This window comes from Danio aesculapii, chromosome 6, assembly GCF_903798145.1.
Source record: "Danio aesculapii chromosome 6, fDanAes4.1, whole genome shotgun sequence".
Taxonomy (NCBI): Eukaryota; Metazoa; Chordata; class Actinopteri; order Cypriniformes; family Danionidae; genus Danio; species Danio aesculapii.
The window spans coordinates 19,922,734-19,950,402 of NC_079440.1; the positions used below are offsets into that span (position 1 = coordinate 19,922,734).

The window sequence follows — 27,669 nt, forward strand, 5'->3', positions numbered from 1 at the left end:
CAATGAAAGTTTGACTGTTTCCATAAAGATCATTTGTAGAAATGACTAACAATAGCACTGTATTATGCGTACAAGGCCAGTAGATGGAGATGCGACTTGGTAAAAAAAAAACTTTGCTCATGTTTGATAATTTGAAGTCTGTTTTGGTTGTCAGATACTTGCAAATTCCGTACACTAAAAATGGTATTTCATTCAAAAGTTTGATCCAATATTTAATTATTTTATAATATTAGTTTTATTATTTACCCAGCTGTTAGGTTTGTCCACGTTGGACCCAAATGAGAGTTTTTCTATCAGAATTTCTATCAGTGTATACTGAACATGTAGTAGACTTATGCCCATAGCGTGATATTTTTAACAAAAATAATTTTTGAAGTTTACTTAAAAATGGTAAACTTCAAAAAGACAGTAATGGTAACATTTTAAAAAACATGAACTTTCAAACATTTTTCCCTTTTTGCTGAATCCATTTTTTATTCTGATATGTAAAGGAAAGTTTTACCTTTGTAAATAACCTTATTTACATAAACATGTTAGATAAAAGGAATGTTTTAGTATCTCTTAAAAGGGTAAAACCCTAGTAGTTTTTTTCTTGAGTGTTTTTGAAATTCATAAACATTTTAATGTAACATTTGGCATTTCGTTCCACTTTGTCCACACATAGTAAAATGGCAATAAAGCAATAGAGCAGGGGAGCCCAAACTTGGTCCTGGGCGGCCGGCATCCTGCAGATATTAGCTCCAACTTGTCTCAACACACCTGCACAGCTGTTTCTTAAAAGCTTTGATAAGCTAGACCAGGTGTGTCTGATTGGGGTTGGAAAATTTAGCAGGACACTAGCACTCTAGGACTTTGTTTGGGCACCCCTGGCCTAGACTAAAAACATATGTTGTGTTTAGATAGTTTTGTTTAGGGTGTAGTGGCAATTTTTCTTTGCTCATTTAGCAATGTGCGGATAATTGTAAGGGTGAATAAAATCTATATAATGATGACAGACCTTTTTTTGTAAACATTCATTTATTTATTGTTACAAATCTCTGATTAACATTTGATTATGCAATACAAAGTATTATTTAAAGAGCTTACAAGTCAAGGGTGTTTTGCTCAGATGGTCTGATTTGCATAAAGAAATAATTTGAGAGAGAAAGTTCTCACCATATGAAAATACAAATACTGATTTTTTTTAGCTGAGAAAAACTAGCATTTAAAGGTGCTGTATGTAAGTTTTTACTCTTCAAAAGCATAAGAATATCATAATATTTATGCAGATATTTAAGAAACCTGCTGAGTGTGCATTCTTGTCTATCTGAAAAACAATGCTAAAGTCAGATATTCTCCTTTGAAAATATGCTCTCCGTGCCGGAAAGCTGTCTTTGTTTTGTTTATTTTAACTCACCCAATGCCAGTTTAGCCAATTATATTTCAGCACCTTGGGTTGTTGCATTGTTGAAAAACTGTATTTGATTCATTCAGTCATGAAGGCTCTCAAAGTATGCATCCGCGACTAAAACGCGACCTCTGGTGAACAGTAGCAGACTCTGAAATGAGACTAAGATTCAGAGTTCCACATGGGGTTATTAATTGGCAGCTTATATAAATATTACAGATGTAAACATTAGGTGAGCACGTTACATTGTAACCCTGTGTCTTAACATTACACCACTTGATGAGATTTGCAGTGATAAGCAATTTGGCTTTTTGCACCAGACGAAACACGACAGAATTTTAGCCATTCAGAAGCACAGAATATGCACTCACTCTAATTAATACAAATTAAACCTCTTTAACATCATATGTACATGTTGAATGATTGATATTTGTTTTGTAATGGCTTGCAGTTCTAAAGTTCAATTTCAAACGATTTATTTATTTTTTTCTGCTGTAGTAAAGCAACAAATGTCAAGTAAAATGCCATTCAAACTCACATTATTAGCATTTAACACTGAATAAAGCACACCTGAGGCACACCTGTCAACCCTCTCGTTTTTCTCCCGTATTTTACAGTTCTATCCAAATTTCATCCCCTAAAGGTATTTTCCCATATTTTCAGTCTTTCTTTGAAGGGTTGCAATGAACATTTATAAGCCAATCCTCCCTATACACAACCTATACCGCCAAACCACCAGGGGCCGCCCCTTGCTCTTAAATGTGAGTCTGTTCTGTGCTTTCATTTTTTTTAGGCATGAAAACACCCTGAAATAAATATAAAAACAGCGGGATTCCCTTTCCTTTATAATTACAGCTGTCATCGCCCCTCTTATGCAATCCTTTAAAAAATAGTGATAAATAGACACTGTTTCCCAAATGGATTCTGTACACGCAATTTGAAGTGGAGTGAAAGTCTGGGTTTTGGGTGCATGTTTGAACAGACAAATGCACATAATTAATAATAATAATAACAACATCTAAAGATGTCGATCGTGGTGGGTTGTTTACAAAAAAATAATTTTGTCCTTAATGAGCATAAAAAGCTTGCAAAGCAATCGAATGCTTTCATTATAGCGTTAGATCTGTGCATTTCTAAAGTGACATCTGTTATTTAATGTAATCAAACAAAAAATCAAAATAAATGAGATTCATTCGTTGTTCTTTATTCAAAATCTTTAAGTTATACAGTGAAGAAAAGGTTAATGAGATTTGATAACTTGATTCTATTCCTTTATAATAGCTATTCATTTTAATAAGCTGAACTGTTTACTAATTTATTTTCTGCTAATGTATACAATTTATTTTTTATTTTGTAAATAATAACAATAATAATAAAACATATTACTGACCGTTTAACTGTTCATTTACAATTAAACAGTTCCAGAAGAATATTTTTTTAATAATGTAATTTGGGGATTTTAAGGGGTGGGGGGTGGTGGGGGGTGATGGATATCCCTTATTATGGTGGGCATATCCCTTATTTTCACATCCCAATGTTGACAGGTATCACCTGAGGTGATCATAGTTCTTCGTGTTGTTCACCTGTGACAAAAGAAGCTGGAAATTTGGAATTTGAGGTGTTGCTTAGGACAAAAAGTCCTTTTAGTATGAAAATGTTTTTTTCTGCTGTTGCTTTTAGTTAGAAAATGGTTCAAATCAGCTTTAAGACTCGATATTCAGGTACACTCACGTCAATCTGGCAACCTGCCCTTGCATATGTTTTGATCCAGGAGTGCAATACCTAGTACAACCACTGGGTGTCAAACTTACATACTGCACCTTTAAGTAACAAAATGTTTCCAAAGGTTTTTGAAGGTTAACATGCTAAAATATAAAGCCAACTTCAAGTAGAGGTTTTCTGTCATTAGCCATCTTAAACAACACTTTATTTGCTTTGATCAATTAAAATGGCTGACATCTCACAACTAACAAATATCTAAGCCACAGCAGAGTGTTAGATGCAGTTGCACTCTTCTGGTATAATGTTAGGCAGGGTCTCATATTTGAATGAGTATCCCCCATCTGAGGTGGTGGTGAAACGGAGTGACTTCATGCTCTCTGGAACAGGAGCGCAACACTGGGTGATCCCAAGTATGGTGGTGATGCGTTCAGTGCTGGAGCAGTTGCCGTGGCAGTAGTAGAAGGTGAACGATTTAGGATGAACAATCCAGTTGTTCCACCCAAGGTCCTCGAAGGAGATTTCTATCTGCTCTCTTCTGCAGTCAGTTCCCTGAGACCCAGGTCTTTTGAGATTATCAATGGCATCTGGTGACCATGGGATTTTGGGTGCTCTGCGGGAGCGGTCAGGGCCACTTGAGCGGGTGTGGAGGTGCAGAAAGGGTGTTTTGTCTTCTGAATCATAGCAACTACAGGTTTGGCAGCGAATCTGTAGCATAAACTGACCATCAGCCATGGGAGTGTGGAGATGAACATCCAATTTATAGGTGGTCCATCCATCAGGAGAGCGTTTGACTGGACTTTCAGATGCTTTGAGGAGCTCCTTATTATGGGTGAGGATGAAGAGTGGTGCCGAGATGTTGATGGAAACGATGGTCTCTCCGGCATAGAACCAGAAGTGTGCAGAAGTGATGACGGATTCCTTGCTGTCCAAAGAGGGCTGAAAATAGTATGTGAAGTGACCAGGTGCAGCATCAGAAGAGTGGTCAGGTATATCCTTGCATGTAGACTCTGAAAGACATTAAGAAAGGTCAGAATCTGTGTAAGTGAATAAGGTCATCTTGATAAAATAATCTTGCTGCTTTAAAAGAAGAAGAGTTAAAAGGGAGCGTTTACACAAATATTTTATTTACTCACTATTTACTCACCCTTCCACTTCCAGACCTTCCAAAAATGTTTCTTTTATCTGTTGAACACACAAGAAGATATTTTGAAGAATGTTAGAAACAAGCAACCACTGACTTCCATAGTAGGAAGAACAAATACCATGGAAGTCATTTGTTATTGGTTTCTAACATTCTTCAAAATATCTTCCTTTGAGTTCAACAGAAAAATCATTTTGAGACGAATGAAAGGTGAGTAAATGATGACAGAATGTTTCATTTTGGGTGAACTGTCCCTTTAAATGTTTGCTTAATTGAGCTGAAAACCCTGTCATGCTTTACTCAGTTTGTTTTAAATCCATAACACTTTAGTTAATTTGAAAGAAATTTCATTATTTTTATGAAATTTTTCGGATTTCTGCCCCTTCATTAAAAATCTACAGTGTTCTCTCAAAGCTGATGCTTCAAAGGAAATGAAAACAAAAAAAGCATGTAAATAGATTTAAAAAAAATCGATCAATAAAAATTAGATTTGGAATGCTGTAAACAACTGTTCATGGTCAATGTTTATTTGTAATAAAATCTAAACTCTGTTGATCATGTTAAGCGTTTGATAAATTTCTTTTGTTATTCTTTTGCAATTCGCTTTTAATAAAGTGTCTGATTAATGAAGAATTGCATGCAATGTCAAATGTTAGTTTTAAATGTACTAAACTAAATGTTTTTCAACAATATAAATTGACAAAAATGTAACATGACAATAAAAAATGGCTACAAAATGCAAAAATATTACAAGTATGATTCAAAATCAACTTTTGGAAGCTGTTTGGACAGAACTGTGCGTAAGCACGGTGTGTTCACTGTCATATTATAGTGATATAAACACACATTTCCTGACATTAAAATAGCAATCAAATCCCTGTAATTTTGAGGCCCACCACAACGTGACGTAGGAGTGTGGTTTTCCCCTCCAACCGAATTGATTGACAGATGGGTATTAACATGTCTCCATAGTAATGTTTATAATCACAAAAGCCCAAGAGATTATCCAATAATAATCAACAAGAGTGCACTTGCAAAGTAAATGAGATCTGAAAAGATCTGTTTTAACTCTCCGTGGTCATCTGTACCTCAAGAATGAGTTTTACAAGTTTAAAACATTTTTATTTGTCATAAAGAAAAGCAAAATCGCCAATTAATTCCTCACCACAACCGGATAGTGTCAGTGCAATTACAAAAGAAGATGCTTCAATCCGGGCAGCAAGGTGGCGCAGTGGGTAGCATTCTCGCCTCACAGCCAGAAGGTTGCTGGTTTAAGCCTCGGCTGGGTCAGTTGACATTTCTGTAAGGAGTTTGTATGTTCTACTCGTGTTCACGTGGGTTTTCTCCGGGTGCTCAGGTTTCCCCCACAAGTTCAAAGACATGCGCCATAAGTGAATTGGGTAAGCTAAATTGCCCATAGTGCATGTGTGTGAATGGAAATGTATGGGTGTTTTCAAGTGATGGGTTGCAGCTGGAAGGGCATCTGCTGCATAAAACAAATGCTGGATAAGTTAGCGGTATGCTTTGGGTCATTGTCCTGCTGGAAGATGAACCGTCACCTCAGTTTAAGGTGAAGACACTCTGAAGCAAGTTTTCATTCATTCAGGATTGTTGCATTCATCTTTCCCTCTATCCTGGCTAGTCTTCCAGTTCCTGCTGCTGAAAAACATCCCCACGAATGATGCTACCACCACCATGCTTCACTGTAGGGATGGTTTTAGCCTGGTGATGAGCAGTGCCTAGTTTTCCCTAAATGTAACGCCAGGTATTAACTCCAAAGAGTTAAATTTTTGTCTCATCAGACCAGAGAATTTTGTTTCCTATGGTCTAAGAGTCCTTCAGATGCCTTCAGGGGACTGGCTTCCGTCTGGCCACTCTACCATACAGGCCCCCCGATCACTCAGCTTAGATGGCCGGCTAAATCTAGGAAGAGTCCTGATGGTTCCAAATCTGGAAATATCTTCCACTTACGGATGATAGAGGCCACTGTGCTCATTGGAACTTTCAGAGCAACAGAAAGTTTTCTGTACCCTTCCCCAGGCTTCTGCCTTGAGACAACCCTGTCTCGGAGATCTACAGACAATTCCTTTGTCTTCATGCTTGGGTTGTGTTTGTCATGCACTGTCAACCCTGGGACCCTATATACGTAGACAGGTGTATGCCATTTCAAATCATGTCCAATCAACTGAATTTCCCACAGGTGAACTCCAATTAAGCTGCTGAAACATCTCAAGAATGATCAGTGTACCTGAGCTCAATTTAGAGCTTCACGGCAAAGGTTGTGAATACTTATGTACATGTGATTTTTCAGGTTTTTTATTTTTAATAAATTTGCAACAATTTCAAAAAATCTTTTTTCACATTGTCATTATGGGGTATTGTGTGTAGAATTTTGAGGATATAAATGAATTGTATCCATTTTGGAATAAGGCTGTAACTTAAAAAACAAAGTTTAAAAAGTGAAGCGCTATGAATACAGTACTTTCCGAATGGACTGTATCTTAAATTCTGAAAAAGGGGTAAAATAGGTGCCCTTTAACATTTTTATTATCTTTATTTTCCTTTTTCTTATTACTTTTTTTCCCCAGTAAAATTTTTTTTATTTTTTTTTTTATTTTTGTAGGTAAAAAAAAAAGTATAGATATACTTTTTTTGTAATGTCACATTACATAACATTTCACAAACTTACTTTTTCTTAAACAGTTAAGAGAGACTCAACAAGAAACAGATAATGCCATACTGGGTGCTGCTTCACACCACATGACTTAATTAATTAATTAAAATTAATTAATTAATTAATTAATTAATTAATTAATTAATTAATTAATTTACTTACTTACTTACTTACTTACTTACTTACTTACTTACTTACTTACTTACTTACTTACTTACTTACTTTTGATACCCCGTTTAAATTTTCAACCACAAGCCATTAGAGTGACAAATAAGGTCTGCTTAATGTATGTTAACTCTATTTTCAAAGCCCCAAAATAACATTCTACTGTATGCAATTTTAAATTTTTTTTACAAACCCTCATCCTAACCTAACAGCCTAGTTGACATGTAGTTGTAAAGTTATGTATATGGTGAACATGTTTAATAATTATATTATATTATATAGATTATAATTATATTATATAGAAATACATGTTTAATAATTATATAGTGAACATAGGAGTATAGGATTTTACCAAATATGATCTTGCCAAATCTTTTACACACCATTCATATTCATATGCTATCATTAGAGTTAAAAGAAGCTGACCTGAGCTTGGGAACAGAATGACCTGAGAGGACTCCTGATGGTGTCTTCTTTCCATTCTTGTTTCCCTAGTCATTCGTGATGCTACATGGTGCACAGCTCTGTTCCCTGCCTGTCGTGTTGGCAGCTGCAACACTGGCAGAGGAGGCTCATCCAACCCCAAACCTTCAAGGATCCTTCTTTTCAGCCAGCCAAGCACCATGTCACGCGGTAATTCATCTCCTTGACAGGCCTGAACCGATGGAGGAGAAAACAAAGCCCACAGCATCAGGGCACAAGCAAATGAGGACAAAGAGCTTGTCCCAGTTAGCATCCTCAAAACTCAAAGGTTAAAAGCAGACACTGGAAATTACAAGCTCATGAACGAAAATTAATGTGTATAAAAAGTTTTTAAATGTTCAAATGCTGTAAGTTAAGGATTTTTTTTCTTGAATTATTTCTGTTAAAAAAAGAGAGCTCTACAGTAGTCCTTCTTCTTGCAGGTCCGTGTCATAGTAAAAGAAGTCTGTGATTTTCTTTCTTTTCGTTCTTTTTTTTTGCAAGCAAATGGCAATCATTGTTTGGGTTCATGCTATCACAGAATGGATGGGACAAAACTACTTTTGAGATTACAGTTGTTTCCCTGTTGCTTGGCCTTGGAGGGAATTGACACAGTATAGCGAGAATTTTGAAAAAGATTTTTTTTCCTAGCAGAAAAAGTACATTTACAAAAATGTTTCAAGCTTTTATTCTCATTGCTTGGAATTCTCAAAGAATGTTAACCCAAAACTAAAAACTCTGTCATCATTTACTCACCCTACAATTGTTACGATATGGTATTTACTGTAAGTTTTTTTCTTTTGTTGAACACAAAAAAACATGTGTTGAAGAAAGTTGCAAACCTGTACCCTGCTTTGAACTTTCTTCAAAATATCTTCTTGTGTGTTCAACAGAAGAAAGCAACTCATAAAGGTTGGGAACTACTTGAAGAAATAGTGAGTATATTGAAATTTCTTGGTGAACTATCCCTTTAACTCATTCATTCATTCATTTTCCTTTCGGCTTAGTCCCTTTATTAATCTTGGGTCGCCACAGCAGAATGAAACATGAAACTGCCAACATATCCAGCACTTGTTTTACACAGCGGATGCCCTGCAGCTGCAACCCATCACCGAAAAACTGCCATACACACTCATTCACATACATACACTACGGACAATTTAGCTTACCCAATTCACCTATACTGCATGTCTTTGGACTTGTGAGGGAAACTGTAGCACCCATAGGTAACCCACGCAAACACGGGGAGAACATGCAAACTCCATACAGAAATGCCAATTGACCCAGCCGAGGTTCGAACCAGTGACCTTCTTTCTGTGAGGCGACAGCACTACCCATTGCGCCACCGTGCCACACCTCCCTTTTACTCAAGATACCCAAATAAAAAACAGAACATGACATTTAATTTACATTTTACAAGACTCACAAGTGCAACTTATATTTTTTGTAACCTGTTCTCCCAAACTACATGCAAACAAGACGTTTTATATTTAATAGAACATTCCACTCATTTCTTTCTTACATTTACATTTTTTACAAATTTTTTATAATTTTGTAATATTTAAACAGCTGAGTTTTAACCATTTTTTTATCCATTTAGTCAATCACAGGTTCTTGCAGGGGCACTTTTAGCTTAGCTTAGCATAGATCATTGAATCAAATTGGACCATTAGCATCTCACTCAACAATGTCCAAAGAGTTTTAATAATTTTTCATATTTAATGCTGGACTTCTTTAATTACATTGTGTGCTAAGATGAATAGAAATTGATAAGTTGCTATTTTATAGTCCAATATGGCTAGGAACCATAATCTTATTCCGGTTTAATAATCAAGGAACTTTTCTGCTGTACCATAGCTGTAGCAGACGAAATTATATTATGCCGGACCTGAAAATTGAAAACTTCTCTCAATATAACCAATGTGACCACCAGCTTGCGTGTGTGATAGTTGCATTGAAAGTTAGCTAGCTGGGGCATAATTTCAGCCACTGTGTAATACCATTGCACCTGCTGCAGCTATGGCAGCAAAGTTCCTTGATTATTTATTTAGCTGTAATGAGAGGACAGTTCCTAGCCATATCAGCCTAGAAAATAACAGGTTTTTATTTTTTGTCAGTATTAGTACATAATGGGGCGATACAGTGGCTCAGTGGCTGTCACCTCCCAACAAGAAGGTCGCTGGAATCCCAGGTGGGTCAGTTAGCATTTCTGTGTGGAGTTTGCTTGTTTTCTCTGTGTTGGCGTGGGTTTCCTCAGGGTGCTTTGGTTTCGCCCATAATCCAAAGAAATATGCTGTAGGTGAATTGAATAAACTAAATTGGCCGAAGTGTACTTGTGTGCATGTGAGAGTGTATGGGTGTTTCCCAGTACTGGAATTAAGCTGGAAGGGCATCCGTTGTGTAAAACATATGGTGGATAAGTTGGTGGTTCATTCCACTGTGGCGACCCCTAATGAATAAAGGGGCTAAGCTAAAGGAAAATGAATGAATGAATAGTACACAATGTAACTACAGAGGAGTCGAGCTTTAAATAGAAAAATAATTAACTCTTTGCTCATTTTTAAGTGAGATCATAATGGTCAGATTCGGTTTAATTATCTATCCTATCTGAGTTAAAATTATAATTTTTTTTCTTTTTGTTTTTGTTTTTTCAAGTGGAGTGTTCCTTTAAGCTAATATGTTCATGTTATTGTTGTATTTGATACTTCAGAAATAAAGGTATAAAACTTTTGTTTCTGCATCTGTAATTTAAATGTACATATTAATACCTAAAAATACAAATGTGTACCTCATAGTACCTTAAAAGTGTATCCTAAATGAACAAAATTTTATATAACAAATCCTATTATTCTGTGTTCTTGTTGAGATTTCTCTGAGGGTTTTGATACTATAACATCTGCTTCCTCACAGTATGTGAGCTTGAAAAGGACAAACAAGATATTCCATTATCAAAGAGTTGGCCTTGACTTTGCACACATCTCTAGTGATTTGCCTGCATTTTGGCAGAACTATTCTGAAGATCAGTTCAGCCTTTGTTACATGGATTTTACATACAACACGGCACTAAAAGATAGAAGATTAACTTTTATATAACCTACATTTGATTATTTACTATGTAACGTTTTATCCTTCTCATGAAAAACATCTAAACATTAAAATTTTTGTGTGTATGTCACGTTAGTTTAAACTAAGTTTAGACAAGTGCTTTTTGTGGATTTGGTACATTTTTTCTGCAATATATAGTCAAAATAATAAAATGTGCATTATCAAGTGCAAAACTTTCCACACTGAGCCAGCAGGTGGTGTTAACCAACAAGTAATGCAGTTTGCTTAGAATTAAACTAAAGCTGTTTCAGTCTTATGTATGTCAAACTTCTGAAATGTATATAATTCCTGGTCTTATTCCTACACTTAAGCGATTCATAAATAACATATAATCGTTAGGACTGTCTCAGCTTCTAAATATGATCGGTGACCATATCACATGCTAATTAATCATACAGCATTCATTCTGTGTACTGATTTCACGCACACACACACACACACACACACACACACACACACACACACACACACACACACACACACACATTTCATTTCAGGAGTGTGGAGGCATCTCTCAATACATAAAACTTTACTGAACAACTGCACTGTAAAAGCACAAAAAGTTTGGAATGACCTAAAAAACATTCAGCCTACCCTACAGTATGCTACAGCTGTCACTTGAAAGCTGGTGCTGCTCACATGTCACCTCTACAGGGATCCTGTGTAGTATAAAGGGCATGGAAGAAAGATAGGGGGAGAACAGAGAATGGAACGTGTTAGATCTTTAAATGACTTGAGCTCTAATATGCACCACCCTACCATCTAGCAAGGGGCCATGTGATGTGCAGATTTCTGAAAGAGAGGGTCACAATCCAAAAGAGGAAAGGAACAGTCCATTACCCACTCCTGTGTAAACAGAGCCTGATACAAGACTAATACTACAAGATCCCGAGAAGGCTTAAAAACTAAGCTGCAGTTAACGGAGATATTCAGAGACACTGTGTTAAGGTAGGGTTAGGGTTTTTTTTTTCTTGCTTGCTTGAGATTTACTCTATTACAGTGTAAAAGGTATATATATATATATATATATATATATATATATATATATATATATATATATATATATATATATATATATATATATATATGAAGTCAGAATTATTAGCCCCCCTAAATTATTAGCCCCCGCTAATTTTTTTTCCCCAATTTCTATTTAAAGGAGAGAAGATTTTTTCAACACATTTCTCAACATAATAGTTTTAATAACTCATCTGTAATAGCTGATGTATTTTATCTTTGCCATGATGACAGTAAATAATATTTGACTAGATATTTTTCAAGACACTTCTATACAGCTTAAAGTGACATTTAAAGGCTTAACAAGGTTAATTAGGTTAACTAAGCTGGTTAGGGTAATTAGTCAAGTTATTGTCTAACAATGGTTTGTTCTGTAGACTACCGAAAAAATATAGTTTAAAAGGGCTAATAATTTTGACCTTAAAATGTTTTTTTTTAAATTAAAAATTGCTTTTATTCTAGCCGAAATAAAACACATAAGACACAGAAGAAAACCTATTATCAGACATACTGTGAAAATTTCCTTGCTCTGTTAAACATCATTTGGGAAATATTTAAAAAAGAAAAAAAAATGAAAGGAGGGCTAATATCTCTGACTTCCACTGTATATATATATATATATACGGGTACAAAAAAACAAATGTCAAAACAAATTGTCAGTAATTACAAAGAAACAGCAACACGTTGAATTATATATATATATATATACAACGTGTTGCTGTTTCTTCATAATTACTGACATTTGCAAGAAATTTCACTCAAGATTGACAGACATAATTACAGTAGAAAACACTCCTGTGTGGATTTTTGTTTTAACTGCTAATAAATCATCTACTGAAATTACTGTTAATAAAATTTTGTTGTTAATTAAAATGTAAGATTAGGCTTAGTTAAATCAACCATGTTATACTGTAATCCAGCAAAACAATAAGCTTTTACAAACTTCAATATTATTAAAATATGTTGTTTTCAAATCCAGTCAACGTCAACAAGTTTTTTGTGTGTGTGTGTGTGTGTGTGTGTGTGTTAATAAAGACAAATACAGCCAATACTACAATCTTTATAAAGTTGGATCCATAAAATCTGATAGATCAATTAAGGTATAGGGTTAATTAATACTATACTGTAATATTTGTTTGTTTATTTCAAAAGCTCTGATTAGACAATCTGTAAATGAAACTTTCCATTGCTCTTACTTTGTTTTACAGATTTCATACAAGCTTCATCATGATAGCCTTTAAAAAGCCGGGGAATATAATGTCTAAACAAGTCAGTGGCCATAAAAGGATTTGTTTCACTGCAGCAGAGTCAAAAGTTTAACTTTAACAATATAGCTAAAGATAATAATCACAATGAGAAAAGTTGCTGAAGAGAAGGAAAATTCAAGCTCCATGAATTCCTCGACAGAAGAAACGTCCTTCATTTCAGCTCCCCCTGTATTCCTCCGCAAGCTAAAGTGGGCTGCTGTAGCAGCAGGATGTGATATCCGTCTGAGGGTGTCTGTGGGAGGCAATCCAAGACCTACACTGCACTGGTACCATAATGATGACCCTCTGGTAATTGACCATCAGGATTATGATGGCTTGTGGATACGAGATTGTCAGCAAGCTGATGGAGGCCTCTACACCTGTGTAGCTGTTAATCTTCTGGGTGAAGCCAGAACTAGTGCTGTCCTAGCTGTGCTGGACCTCGAAGAAGGTAAGATGCACAATTTAGTACATTACATGTCCTTGTTTATACATCTTTGGTCCCTATTAATTTCATATTACAAATAAACTATACCACAATTCACAAAATGGAGTGAAGTCCACCTTAACAGGGGACTTGGTCTGCTTGTTTGTTGTGTACTGATATTTAAATGATCGCATCTTCACTTATTGCAATTAATCACACTAGCAGAGCAATCACACCAGAGATTTTTCAGCTGCCAGTTGTAAACACATTGAGTTCTCTGCTGTTTAAAAACGGTTTAAAAGTTTTTGAAGGAGTTTTGGAACTATACATTAAATATTGATTGAAGCCTTCCCTGTGCTTAAAGGCATAGCTAAATAATAAAAGTTCAGTACATGAAAATGGGATACTATGAGCCTTAAAATTGTTTCCGTAATCTTATGTAAAGACCTGTAAAATCCTGGTGACAAATTCAAGATTTTCCTATCATGTGAATTTCCTGCTCTAGTTGATTTTTTTAACTTGCATGGAAGATGGGATTGAGCCAAATTTTGCACATTTCAAGTCATTTGTACGAAGATAATTTCACGTTTGGTGTAAACTCAGTATAAAGCCCTCCATGCCATGTCTTTACATTGTTTTCTATATGTTGCAAAGACACATGGATAGATAATGAATAGCAGCCTCTGTGTGTACATTCATAGAAAACAAGATTTAGAATTCTAAAAAAATGTGACGTGGTGTGGTGTGATGTGTGTTCTCAGCCAGCCATCTACTCACAGTGCAATCATAACACAACTCTGGAATGTGCCAGAACTCCAGTTACAGATTTACTGTTACTCTGTTACACATCATCTTCAATTATAGATGTGGCTGTGTTGGACGGCTGCCTTTAGTTTTTTAGACCCACGATGATAACAAGAAATCTGAGCATAAGTAATCGATGATTATGACTAGCAGCCTCTGTGCACCCTCTGTGTTTACATTCATAGAAAACAAGGTTTAGAACTCTAAAAGATGTGACGTGGTATGGTATGTGTTGTGTAGTGTGATGTGTGTGGAGCAGTTCTCAGCCAGCCATCTACTCACAGTGCGTCAACACAAAATGCACATGGATATACCGATTATAATTTTTTTCAGCACTAATCTGAAGAGGCATAAGGTCTGTTTAAATGTATCTTTTGTTAGTTCATCATTTATATTGTGCAATTTGTAGGATATGTTTGCAGTGAGGCAACAAACACATGTAGACTGCTGAGTATACATGTTTAATGCATGTTTATGCACCATGTCATATCAATTTGCTCTTCCCGTGATTTCTCTTGAGTAAAAAAGTTATGTCAATAAACTTTATAAAACTCATCCGTTAATGCAGAGATTAATATTAATTCCTGCTTGTGTTTTCATATACACTGAAGCTTTTATTCACTAAAACTCTAAACACATCTGTTGGTCCCTTTAATTTAGTATCATGATAATTTATGCTATGTTTCAGCCATAATCCTATTATCAGCCATAAACCTAAATAGACTATTTTGGTGGTTTAAAGATAACTTACTCACTTCTAGATAAAATAAACCTCTCCATCACTTCAATCTGCGCAAATTGTTAAAATATTTTTTGAAAAAATGAAGTATGATTATTTTTAAGTATGATTATACACTTTGTAAACTTCAATACTTCCAAATTGAAAGCAAGTACCTCTTCTGTGAGTTGCTGCTGTTCTACATCTAAAATACACAGAGCCACACCAACCAAAACACAGTCGGTAGTCATAAGTATGCAGGGTCTTCAGCTGTCAGAACACTTATCACCTCTCACTCTTTCTCTTTTAGGCACTGTGTATCTCGCTCTGTTCTGTTCACTCTCTCTCTCTCTCTCTCTCTCTCTCTCTCTCTCTCTCTCTCTCTCTCTCTCTCTGTCTATCTCTGGGTATTTACAGCCTGGAATGTGCCAGAGCTCCAGTTACAGATTTACTGTTACACATCATCTTCAATTATAGATGTGGCTGTGTTGGACTGCTGCCTCTGTTTTTAGACCCACAATGATAACAAGAAATCTGAGCATAAGTAATCAATCCAGAGGTATACTGTATAAACTGGTTACTCAAGATCACTTGACAATTTCAATGGGAATTCACTTATAAAAAATTCATATTTACTAACTTATATTTAAAACTAATAAATTAAAAAGCAGCAATGGTAGAGAGAACAGTTTTCCCCTTACACATTTGTTTCACAGATGGACAGTAGAGCTATGCTGAAGGGTGGTGCCAAAAATTTGAATATGTCCTTATGGTAATCTAATGGTATTAGTAAAAGTCAAAGTGTGAGAGGTCCCATAAGGGTTTAATATATCCCTCCAAATAGACCGCTGGACTCTCTCAAAAACATCAGAGGCTTCAGAGGTAAAATCCAGTGTGAAAAACATATTGGACAAAAGGTGAAACTTTCCTACGTTTGGAGGTGAATTACAAGCTTTACGTCATGGTAAAAGGATAAAAAAGGATAAACCCGGAATGCATCAGACTGCAATGATAAGGAAAACATTTGATCAGAGGGTTATTCCAAATAGCGTGAAGAGGGTATCAGTTGTTTCTAGCAAAGACAAAGAACCAGGTGAGTTAGGTTTGTTCAATTTAAAATCGGAATCCAGTTCTGTATCTTTGTGTTGATGCAGTATATATATATATATATATATATATATATATATATATATATATATATATATATATATATATATATATATATATATATATATATATATATATAATAACTGTTATAATCATCAAGATTTTTCACTTTTAAGACCACTTTTTATTCATATCACAAATTTGACTGACTACATTTGCAGCATCCAATATTTTAACAATTTAGTAGTATTATAGTAGTATTACAGCACACAATGAGTGTATGTTTTGTTTGACATTGTGATTGTGATTTTGACCCTCAACATCTGTCATCTAAATATTTGCACGTGATGTCAGACTGAACAAGATTGGAATGTCACAGAACAGTGATGACCTGTAAATAATTAGTTAAGTTTTTCTAACTGTAGATGGTTTTGTGGCCATCAGGTGGCACATAAGACTCATGTACAAGTTTATCTCTGCCTCTCTACTGCCAAAAGTGAATGAACTGAAATTATCTGCAGTAATATTAGCCCTATAATAGCCAGTCAAGCTCAGCAGATAGCAAATATATTTTGTATTTTGTGAATTTATTCCAGTCCAGTTTACACCAGTTAGAGTTTAAGCTACAGCCTGTTCAGTTTATCCATTTTTGCCACCAATCCCTGTTTTTATTTATTTATTTATTTATTTATTTATTTATTTATTTATTTATTTATTTATTTATTTTTTTGTTTATTTTTACATTTAACACCAACTAGCCAACTATAACACTAAATCAGAAAATGTTGGGGCAGTAAGTAAAACACAAATAAAAAAAGAAAGTAGTGATTTACAATTTACTTTTTCTATATGTATTTCATTGCAGACAATGTGAGCTCAAAATATTTTATGTTTTGTTTCGTCAGATTCATTTAATTTGTTAAAATACATCCTTTCTTGTCATTCAGACCTGCAGATTCCAAAAAAACTTGAGACAGGTGCCTTCTGTTTGGAGGTTGTCTTCTGTCAACATGACTGCAAATGTGTTGGAAAAAAAAGCTGAATCTTCGCAAATATTTGATTCATTTTGAAAACAAATGTTGTCTGGTTTAGTAATGCTTGTGGAAAAATGCAAAGCAGAATTCTCCTGAGATCATAATCCAGCTGACCACAGTCACTTTGTGATGGCTTTTAAGGTGGTTAATGAGGTTTGTTGTGTTACCTTGGGACGCTTGGACTCAACAGGAGCAAAGTTTGCACAAGACTACATGATCAACATTACATTCCTCGAAAAAACAAACAAAAAAACAAAACAAAACACCAGCAATCTAGACGCAGTCACGTCAGAATCAGAATCAGAAAGAGCTTTATTGCCAGGTATGTTCACACATACAAGGAATTTGTTTTCGTGACAGAGCTTCTACAGTGCAACAGAATAACAGAGACAGGACAAAAAACAGATAATAAATATATTAAAAAAAAAAATAGAAGTAAGTAGTGAGTGCAAATATACAAATTGACAAGTGTATGTTCGTGTTCATTATTATATACAACGTTATATGTGCAGCTGTTATGTGCAAATTGGCATGTAGTGTGTTGTTAAATAAGTGTATATGTGTATAAAAGTGTATAGCAAGTAGTGATGTTGGTTCCACAATTATTATCATCAAGTGTTCATGAGATGGATTGCCTGAAACTGTTTCTGTGTCGGGCTGTTCTGGTGCGCAGTGCTCTGTAGCGTCGACCAGAAGGTAAAAGTTCAAAGAGGCAGTGTGCTGGGTGTGAGGGGTCCAGAGTGATTTTGGCAGCCCTTCTGCTCGCTCTGGATAAGTACAGTTCTTGGGGAGTAGGAAGGGTTGTACCAGTGATTCGCTTAGCAGTCCGAACTATTCGACCTAGTCTTTGGAGATCATATTTAGTAGCTGAGCTAAACCAGACAGTTATTGATGTGCAGATGACTGATTCAATGATGGAGGTGTAGAACTGTTTAGCAGCTCCTTTGAGAGGTAAAGCTTCCTCAGCTGACGAAGAAAGTACAGCCTCTGTTGAGCTTTTTTGACAATGGAGTCAATGTGAGTGTCCCACTTCAAGTCTTGATAGATGTTGGTGCCCAGGAACCTGAATGACTCCACTGCTGCCACAATGCTGTCCATGATGCTCAGTGGGGGGAGAGCAGGGAGGTTTCTCCTGAAGTCCACTATCATCTCCACTGTTTTGAGCGTGTTGAGCTCCAGGTTGTTGTGACTGCACCAGACAGCCAACTCCTTAACCTCCTGTCTGTAAGCAGACTCATCACCGTCCTGAATGAGGCCGATAAGTGTGGTGTCGTCTGCAAACTTCAAGAGCTTCACAGAGGAGTCTTTTGAAGTGCAGTCATTCATGTACTGGGAGAAAAGCAGTGGGGAGAGGACACACCCCTGGGGGGCGCCAGTGCTGATTGTGCAGATACTAGATGAGAATTTTCCCAGCTTCACTAGCTGCTGCCTGTCCATTAGGAAGCTGTTGATCCACTGACAGACAGAGGTGGGCATAGAGAGCTGAGTTAATTTGGGCAGGAGAAGTTTTGGGATGATAGTGTTAAACGCCAAGCTGAAGTCAACAAACAAGATCCTCACATAGGTCCCTGGTCTGTCTAGGTGTTGCAGAACATAATGCAGTCCCATATTTACTGCATCATCCACAGACCTGTTTGCTCTGTAGGCAAACTGAAGAGAGTCCAGTGAGGGTTCAGTGATGTCCTTCAGGTGGGCCATGCTTGTGATGTGGTACAATCCCTAAACTCTGCCCATTAAAGGGCACCTATTGTGAAAAATATACTTTTCAAGCTTGAACAGAAATATGTGCATATATGGTGTATAGACTGTCATATTGGGGTGAAATAAACACACCCAGTCCTTTTTTTTTTCAATTTAGCAACATGAAAACGGTGGACCCGTTGGAGCGGTTTTCAAATCGACCGCAACTTTACGTAGGAGTGCGGTCCCCCCGCCCACCGAATTGATTGACAGCTACGTGTATTAACATGTCCGGTAGTCATGTGTATAATCATACCAACAAGGCCAGACATGCGCAAAGCAACCAGGAATAAAAGATCTGTTCAGTTCGCTAGGATCATCAGTCATCATCAAATGTGATCAAGAGTGAGTTTTACAAGTTTTAAATGTTTTAAAACAGTGCAGGTGTGTAATGAATTACAGCGATTTAGCTTAGCTTTACTTCATCAGCACAGCCGCGTGTCAGAACAATTATAAAGTAAGATGCTTCAATCCCGGTTTGTGGACGTTAAATCAGGTTTATTTTGTACATGAACATAACAGATATCCATACAGCAGTGGATATTAATCTGTATCCTGTCACATTTGCGTGCAAAAACAGTGCAAAGCTAAACGCGCGCTCTGTCTGTCTGTGTGTGTGTGTGTGTGTGTGTGTGTGTGTGTGTGTGTGTCTGCTGCAGTGTGTGTGTGCATGTGTATCTGTGTGTGTGTGTGCGCGTGAACTTTGTAACAACATTGTGTGTGACTCATCAATGCAACTGCACAACAAATACTCATTGGTAAAGTTCTTACTGTAGTATTTCTCACAAACGCTACGTGAGATCTGCTTCCTTTATGTCTGTCTGTTGTCTGACGCAGCCGAGGGAGGAGATTAAAGCACGCAGAAAGGCACGTAGAAACGGTGGGCGGGGAGGACTAGCCTTAAAGGCGTAGTACGACAAAACTGCCCCCTAGTGCAAAAATGTATAAAATAGAATCCTGCAAAAGGTATAATGAAAAAACTGATGGGTGTTTTGAGCTGAAACTTTACAGACACATTCTGGAGACGCAAAACTCTTAAATCTGAAAAAATGGCTAACCGAGGTGCCCTTTAAATAACAACTTGGTCTTTATACTGTAAAATTGTGACAATATTTGCTTACTGATCGTGGGTCACAAATATCATTATCATGATGAAAATATGATTAATCGTGCAGCCCTAGTGCCAGCAATAAAAATCTTGGGCTGTGGAAAATGTGAAACATTGTATAGAACATGTATTGTTCTCTGATCTGTCCACAAATTTTCCACTTCCGAGAGAGTTACAATGTAGAGAAGCACCAAAGAATCATACCACCCAGACTGATGCATGCCCAGAGTGAAGCATGGGGGGTGACCAGTGATGGTTTGGGCTGCAATATCATGGCATTCCCTAGGCCCAATACTTGAGCTAGATGGACGTGTTACTGCCAACAACTTCCAAACCATTCTGGAGGACCATGTGCACCCATTGATTCAAACAATGTATCCTGAAGGCAGGATGATTATGCACCAATACCCACAGCAAGACAGAGTGGCAGAGTGGTTTGATGAAGATGAAAGTGAAGTTGAACATCTCCCATAGCTTGCACAGTCACCAGATCGAAACATTATTAAGCCACTTTGGGGTGAGTCAGGAAACGTTTCCCTACAGTAGCATCACATAGTTACCTGACCTCTATTCTGCAAGAAAAATGGCTCCAAATCCCTCTGGGCACTTTGCAGGACTTGTATCTGTCATTCCCAAGACGAATTGATGCTGCACTGGTTTGATAGCAATTAGTAATTTGGGGACCACATTTCAAGCAGACTGCATTTTCTTATTTTAAAAATGTTTCCAAGCTTCGATACATGAATAAAAACCTTATTCATACTTTCATGACTTCTAGAATAGACTATTGTAATTTGTTACTAGGTGGTTGCCCTGTAGGCCTAATTATCTTCAGCTAGTTCAAAATGCAGCTGATTTAGTGCTTTCTAAAACTAAGAAATGTGATCATATTACTCTAGCTTATTCAGCACTGCATTTGCTTCCTATTAAACATTGTATACATTTTAATTATTATATTGCATTAAAAAAATCTTACTGACTATACCTACAAAGCTCTGAATGGCTTAACTCCCCAGTATTTGAGGGAGCTCCTGATTTATTACAGCCCCTCACGTCCACTACGCTGTAAGAATGGTTTTTAACTACAGCGGTTCGAACTGTAGTTCTGCCGGATGACTAAAAGTTATCAGTATGATGATGAAAAAACTGTACATTCTAGTCAAACCATCCTTCTGCAATCTTATACCAAAAACAGAAATAAGGGCAGTTTTAATAGCTTAAAATGTGGGAGAGCATTGCTATTACGTGATTAAATTATATTGCAATATGGATCAATAAAGTGTTGATGTTAAATCAAAAGTAATTCACAAATACTTTAAAATGAGATGATTTAATGATAATAATTATCTATGGTTACAACTGAATTAATTACAAATAACTGTATAAAATGATTAAATGATAAAACATTTGATAATAATTGTACCCAGCTTAAATGTAAAATAAAGTTACCAGAGGTAGAAGGAGAGACAGGGGGAGGGACAGACAAAGAGAGTAAGTAGGCCTCAAAGAAAGCCTGATAGCAGTAGAGTGAGGGAAGATAGACACCAGAGCAGAAGAAAAGCAGAGCAGGAGAGGAGCCGAGTAGGAAAAGAGGCCAGAGCAAAGTTTACCAACTATTTTGTATCTTTCTTGACCATGTGACCAAATCCCAAATACTGAGACATTCAAACTGACCAATCAGCATGTGACCACATCATTAAACCCCTAAAGTCCACACACCAGGCCCTGATATTATCAGTATCTGCCTTTGGAGTCAGTATGGACCTTCTTTGGAGAAAAAGACATGTTTTCTTATTTAAACAAATGCCTATGATAATTTTCATTCCTACAACGCTCAATAAAGGGCGCAATCTCACTGGGCATGATTGCCTTGAACCATGCCAAAGCACGGTTGTCCCTCCTCCCCTCTTCCCCGACAGCCTGCACTCACACTGCATCTTTACCTTCCGAGTCTGAGCACGCCTATGTCAATTTAACAGAGGAAAAGCGCTCTCGCTCAGCACAGTGGAGACTACTTTAGTTGTATTGTTTTGTATTATAGTTGTTTTGTATTGTAGTTGTTTGGGATTATTATAACGCTTTGGCATACTTCTTCCAACTGGGCCAGGGCCGGCCAACTGAACCGCGCCTGGGTCCAATTCGGAGTACTCACACTTGTCAAACAAACTGGGAAATGCACCTGGGCACAGTTCGTTTAGCATCTAGTGAGGTCACCCTAATTCTGGACAATTGATAATTCCTAGAATATCAAAATCAACTGTAGTCAGTCGATCCTTCTCATGTCTGGCACCTAAACTCTGGAAAATTCTTTATAGCACAGTTCGGGAGGCAGAACCTGTCAGTTTAACACTTGACTAAAGACACATCTCTTTGCATAAGCATCCACAAAAAACAGAAACACATAACTTCGGAAATATATCTAACAATCCTAACTAAAATCCTAAAGTTTTGTTAGGCTCCATTGATTAGGGCAACCAGAGATGTGAACACTTCCCAAAAAGACATAAATTGAATGGCATCTAAGACTATATTAGTCTGTTTCTCCTTATCTCAAGGTTTACATATTCTTGGATCCAACCAGTATCTTAAACAGATAGTCATTGTGTTCTTGGATGAGTCGAGAGCTTGAGACTTGGCTCATATGACTTTATTCTTTGTGTAAAAATGACATTGACGGCAACATTCTGGCATACACCATGCCTATTAAAAGAAAGAAAACAAAAATATGTAATGTATGGCAGTGGAAAAGCAAGCCTGATCAAGGTTATCTGTACCAAACTGTACTGTACTTGACTGAAGTGAATCATACCACTCAGTGGAATTGAGGCAAAAGTCCACAGTTGACAGTTCAGGAGTACACAGATTCCTTTACAACAGACAACATCTGCAAAACATGCTGGAAATTACCTTGGACCAACAGGAGAAGATTAAGATGACAACTAGGTCCAAAAATACAAACTGGTAAAGCATCATCTGTAAGCTAATTGTAAATGCAGGCCTGGAAGAGATCTAGGGCATTAATTTGCCTAACACATATTACTAGATACTCATAGAAACCAGTTGGAATGTCAAACGCTGTCCTCTGTTCCCCAGCAAAGATTCTGGCCAAGGATTCTGCCTACCTCTGAGCTGCCAAGAATTGCAGTTTGGCCAAGGATCCAAGTAAAGTAGGAGAAAAAATCAAGAGTTGTTGACTGGGAGAAACACTTGAAGTACCGGTTAACTTGATGAACTGGAATGTACAGTTTTTATTTTTACTTCTTTTTTTTCAGTTATGATGTCATGATTGCAATCTTATTTCAATTTAGACAACCATATAAACACTCAAGGCACTAGAAATCCAAGTCTATTTACCAAATATTTACAATATTTGGCACTAGATATTCAAATCTGATTTAAGTCTGGGCTCAAGTGGCTTGGACTCTCAAGGACATTCACAAATTTGTCCCATAGTGACCCATTTGCTATATTACTGTAGCTGTGTGCTTAGGGTCATTGTCCTGATGAAAGAAATATGTTCCTGTACATTGTGACATTCATCTTTCCTTTTATCCTGACTAGTCTCTTAGTTCCTACATACTGATTCTGTCTCAACCATGTTTTACTGCAGGGAGGGGATTGGCCAGGTGATGAGTGGTGCCTGTTTTCCTCCTGACATATCACTTGGCATTTGGGCCAAAGATTTTTAACTTTGTTTCATCAGAAAAGATCATTTTGTTTCTCAATAGAATTGTACAGTAGTTGTTCTAAGAGTCCTTCAGATGTCTTTTGGCAAGCTCCATGTTGGCTGTAATGTAGTTTGGCTACTCTATCATACAAGCGTGATTTGTGGAGTAATGCAGAGATAGTTGTTCTTCTGGAAGGTAATGAGAAATGCTGGACCTACTTGGACCTACACATTATTACGATAAACAATCATGGTTCTCAAGACCACTGTCTTTACTATCTTGAAGACACTGGTTAGCTTGTTCAGGTGTGTTTGATTAGTGTTGGACCAAAACTCTGCAGGACAGTGGCCCTCCAGGACACGTTGTTAATATCTGTTTTAGACTGTAGCTATGACTCTTTTCCAGTTGGCCAGTAGAGAATGGGTTCTCTGGTTCCAAAGTTTGCTTTCCATTTCTGACTATTGGTGAAGTTTTGCTTCCTTGCCATTGTTGCTTTTAGCTTGCTTGCTTGGGGTCTGTGGATCTGCTCTTCAGTGGATTATCCTTCAATAGTGACATTTGTATTAACTAACTAGAACTACTAGAACTATAAGTAAACTATTACCACACTCTGCTACCTGACTGATATGATAAATGTCCCAGAAACTGCAATATTTTGACTTTTTATCCCTTTCCTAATTATCCATTTGAAGTAGCTTTGACCATAGACAACCTTAAAACACTAGATCATGTTATCCAATCACCAATTAGAAAACTTAGAATTCCAAATGTAAAAAAAAATATATATTTTTAAAAAAAACTGTTATATCTAGCATGTTTTCAGTTGGTTGAAACATAAAACAAAATGGTTGAAACACAACCCTCGTTCACCAAGGTGTGTGTGTGTGTGGGGGGGGGGGGGGGGGTTGCTATGTGGAAAACTTCCACTATGAGGATTTCGTCAGATAGCTAATCATTCTGAAGATTAATAAAATGGGCCAATGAAATTTCCTTACTTATCTGTGAAGCATTTAAAGTACAAAATACAACAGTACAATGGGAACGCGTGCCAGTCCTGAATGGGGAGGATGCTGCGGAGGCCACCTGCTGCACAAATGGAGAGGCCTGGTGGCAGAACATATGGACTAACACTGGCAAAGGGGAGTACACATATGAAAGATGGTTAGCAGGGAGGGAAGACACGGGCCCGCCTGAAGAGGGGGGAACTATACCTTGGCTGAATGACACATTTGGGATCGCCAGTGGGGATCGCGCATAGCAGGCACCTAAACCCAGAACGCTGGTGATCGAGCGGGCATGCCAACAATGTAATGGGTAAGGCACTCAACTTCTCCACTGAGTCGGATGCTGAGGGCCTCAGAGGAACTCTGTAGGGTTCGCAAAATGGGGAACTCAACTAGACAGAGTAAAAAAGGCGCACGTATCTCTGTATTAGTGAGAAATACAACACCAAACATTCACCAGACTTATTCAGCACAGAGGAAATCGGCTCCACTCAAAGATTCTAAAATCTTGTGAATGTATTAGGTGTCACCCAGCCCGCGGCTCTACAGATGTCTGTTAAAAAGGTCCCGTGTGCTAACGCCCAAGCGGATTTGACACTCCTGGAGTGCACTCTCACCCCGTGGGACACGGTTTGTCCTGGCACTGATAAGCGAGGGAGATGGCATCCACTATTAAGTGGGCCAACCTTTGTTTGGATTCATCACTTCCCTTCTGCCGACTACCATAACAGACAAAGAGCTGCTCAGAGGATCGCACCCATATCAGTTGGACAGACTCTGCATGGAGCCTCCATTTTCCTGGGCGTGGAAGCTGCCGTGAGAGCACATCATCTGCACAGCGAGCTGAGACATGCGGTGAGAGCAGATACCCCCCATCTGGATGATATATGCCACCGTTGACATGCTGTCCGTCCTAATCAGCACATCTTTCCCTTCTAACACCGGTAAAAAACAGCGCAGAGCGAGATACACTGCCAACAGCTCCAGGCAATTAATATGCCAATGCAACCAGGTTCTTTTTCACGGACTCGCAGGTGCATGCTTGCATCACATGGCCACCCAGGTCGTACTGGAAGCATCCATCAAAACGACGACATGCCTGGACACTTGTTCTATTGGCTCACTGGCCTGTAGAAATGCAGGGTCAATCCAAGAGCTCGGTGACAAAGCAGAGTGACAGCCACCTGGTGTGTGCCCGCTTGCCATGCGACATCTGGGGACCCGATCGTGAAGTCAATGCTGAAGCGGTCTCAAATGAAGCAATCCAAGTGGCGTGACAGCAGCTGCGGATGCCATATGCCCTAGAAGACCACAGTTTTCCTGAAGAACTCTTTAAGACAGGCCAGCTCAGCATGCTCTCTGGAGAGGTATGCCATCATGGAGATAGAGTCCAGCTGCAACCCAAGAAAAGAGATGCTCTGCATGGGGGTGAGCTTGCTCTTTTCTCTGTTGACCCAAAACCACAACAGGTCAAGGTGCCGGAAGTGTTCCTGTACATAAAATTGATCTCGTGATTGAGCTATAATCAGCCAGTCATCAATATAATTGAGTATGCAGATGCCCGCGAGCCGGAGAGGTGCTAGGGTACCCTCTGCAAGCTTGGTGAAAACTCATGGAGACAAAGGAAGGACTTTGCACTGTCATGCTTGACCCTCGAATGCAAATAGCAGAAACTGCCGGTGGCATGGAAAAATAGAGACATGAAAATACGCATCTTTCAGGTCTATTGCTCCAAACCAATCCTGCGGACAGATGTAACAGACGATATGCCTCTGCGGGAGCATTCTGAATGGCAGCTTGTGAAGGCAGCGGTTTAGCCAAGTTTAGCCAGAGGTGGGATTCCTGGACCACTAGCATGGCCATCTTCCTTCCCAGGACACACACAGCCAACTTGCGGTGCAGAGCTCATGCATCAAACCTGGGTCAGAACCACCCTCTTGCAGCCTCTGGCCCAAAGAGACACAGATAACCTACATGCTTTGGATGGAAGCTGACCGTATCGGAGTTGACCAGGAAAAGCCGGCCGTGAGGCTGGAGGATGAACCATTTCCAAACCCACTGCCGAAGCAGCCTGGGAAAGCACGGCCATTATATCTGCTTTTAGATCCGTTGCCTCGCTCACCACCTCAAAGGGAGGGAGCGGGTCCGGATCCTCTTCAGATAATGACAGCCCCGCCTCCTGATGCAGCGATGGACATTATTTTCCTCCAGCATGCAAAAGTAACTGCGATATTGATTTGGGATTTAGAAAAGTTTTGATTCTGCATCTTCAAAAACATTCTTTCTTTTCATGAATACAATGCCAAGTTGGTCTTCCATAAAATTAGGTTGATGTCAAAATTGTCTGCTGTCACTCTCTCTGTCAATTATAGATCATCACGTTGCACATGAACACGCAAATGACATAACTATCTGTGAGAACAAGGTGCATAGGTATTAAAATTTGTATTACACAAATTAAAATTTGTTTACAGACCATTTGGGCTACCAATCGTAATTATCGGCCCAATATTTTTAAATTGGACAAACATTTTTTAGTCCTATGATTTACCCACATTATAAAAATACATATAAATACATTTAGATCATTTACTTTAATTATTACTATTGGAATGTGAAGAGATTTTCAACCAGCTCAACAAAAACTTTCTGAAGATAATCACCTACTGTACCTTGAAATAACAGAGGTGTCACTTTGAGAATGCACAGATCTAAAATGAAAGCATTTAATTACTTATCTCAGTAATTAAAAAGTAAAAAAACACATCAAGAAGGACATCTTTACATATTATGTGAATTTGTCTGTTAAAACATGCAACCAATGTGTCTACTTTCGCTTCTTGTGGGAAGTCGTTTGGGAAACATTTTCTTTTTCTCTTTATTTCTATGAAGTGCGTGAATGAGTCAGCACTGTTACATGAATTGACTGATTTGAGGGTTGCATGAGAAGGGCAACAGCACATGAATTTAATGAAAAGGAAGGGAATATGGCCATTTTTATTTTCATTTCAAAGTGTTTTTAAGCCTAAATAAAAATAAAACCCAATTCCATATTAAAACCTAAGGATAAAGATTGAGATGTCTCTAAAGTTCTTGTGCACGAAGAGGCTGATGTGCCAAAGCTTTTGGCAATATAGTA

General features: G+C 37.7%; 2 protein-coding genes across 5 annotated transcripts in view; one reads left to right on the plus strand and one right to left on the minus strand.

Moving 5' to 3' along the window:
* Window positions 1–3,034: 3,034 nt before the first annotated feature.
* Window positions 3,035–11,310, minus strand: inha (inhibin subunit alpha). 2 transcript variants are annotated; one of them, XM_056459017.1, is made up of 3 exons: window positions 11,251–11,310; window positions 7,516–7,744; window positions 3,035–4,116 (listed from the first exon to the last, which is right to left on the minus strand). In XM_056459017.1, the coding sequence occupies exons 2-3, from the start codon at window positions 7,712–7,714 to the stop codon at window positions 3,383–3,385; spliced, it is 933 nt and encodes a 310-aa protein (XP_056314992.1). In that variant the 5' UTR covers window positions 7,715–7,744; window positions 11,251–11,310; the 3' UTR covers window positions 3,035–3,382. The 2 variants fall into 2 exon arrangements, with proteins under 2 accessions (XP_056314992.1, XP_056314991.1); XM_056459016.1 differs by lacking the exon at window positions 11,251–11,310 and having other exon boundaries at window positions 7,516–7,825.
* A 181-nt stretch (window positions 11,311–11,491) lies between these two features.
* Window positions 11,492–27,669, plus strand: part of spega (striated muscle enriched protein kinase a) — a 67,551-nt gene continuing 51,373 nt past the window's right edge. For 2 of the 3 annotated variants that reach the window (XM_056459742.1, XM_056459743.1), the window contains exons 1-2: window positions 11,492–11,604; window positions 12,882–13,371. In XM_056459742.1, coding sequence (XP_056315717.1) covers window positions 13,026–13,371 — 346 coding nt within the window. In that variant the 5' untranslated portion in view covers window positions 11,492–11,604; window positions 12,882–13,025. Of the gene's footprint in view, window positions 11,605–12,881; window positions 13,372–15,817; window positions 15,963–27,669 lie in introns of those variants that run through there. The other variant, XM_056459744.1, reaches the window with a different exon arrangement.

Bases quoted from the DNA above. Each gene is read 5' to 3' on its own strand.
- inha (XM_056459016.1), bottom strand. From the start codon at position 7,825: ATGCTAACTGGGACAAGCTCTTTGTCCTCATTTGCTTGTGCCCTGATG. The intron at 4,117-7,515 runs GTCAGCTTCTTT...AATGTCTTTCAG, and splicing joins CATTCTGTTCCCAAGCTCAG to AGTCTACATGCAAGGATATA.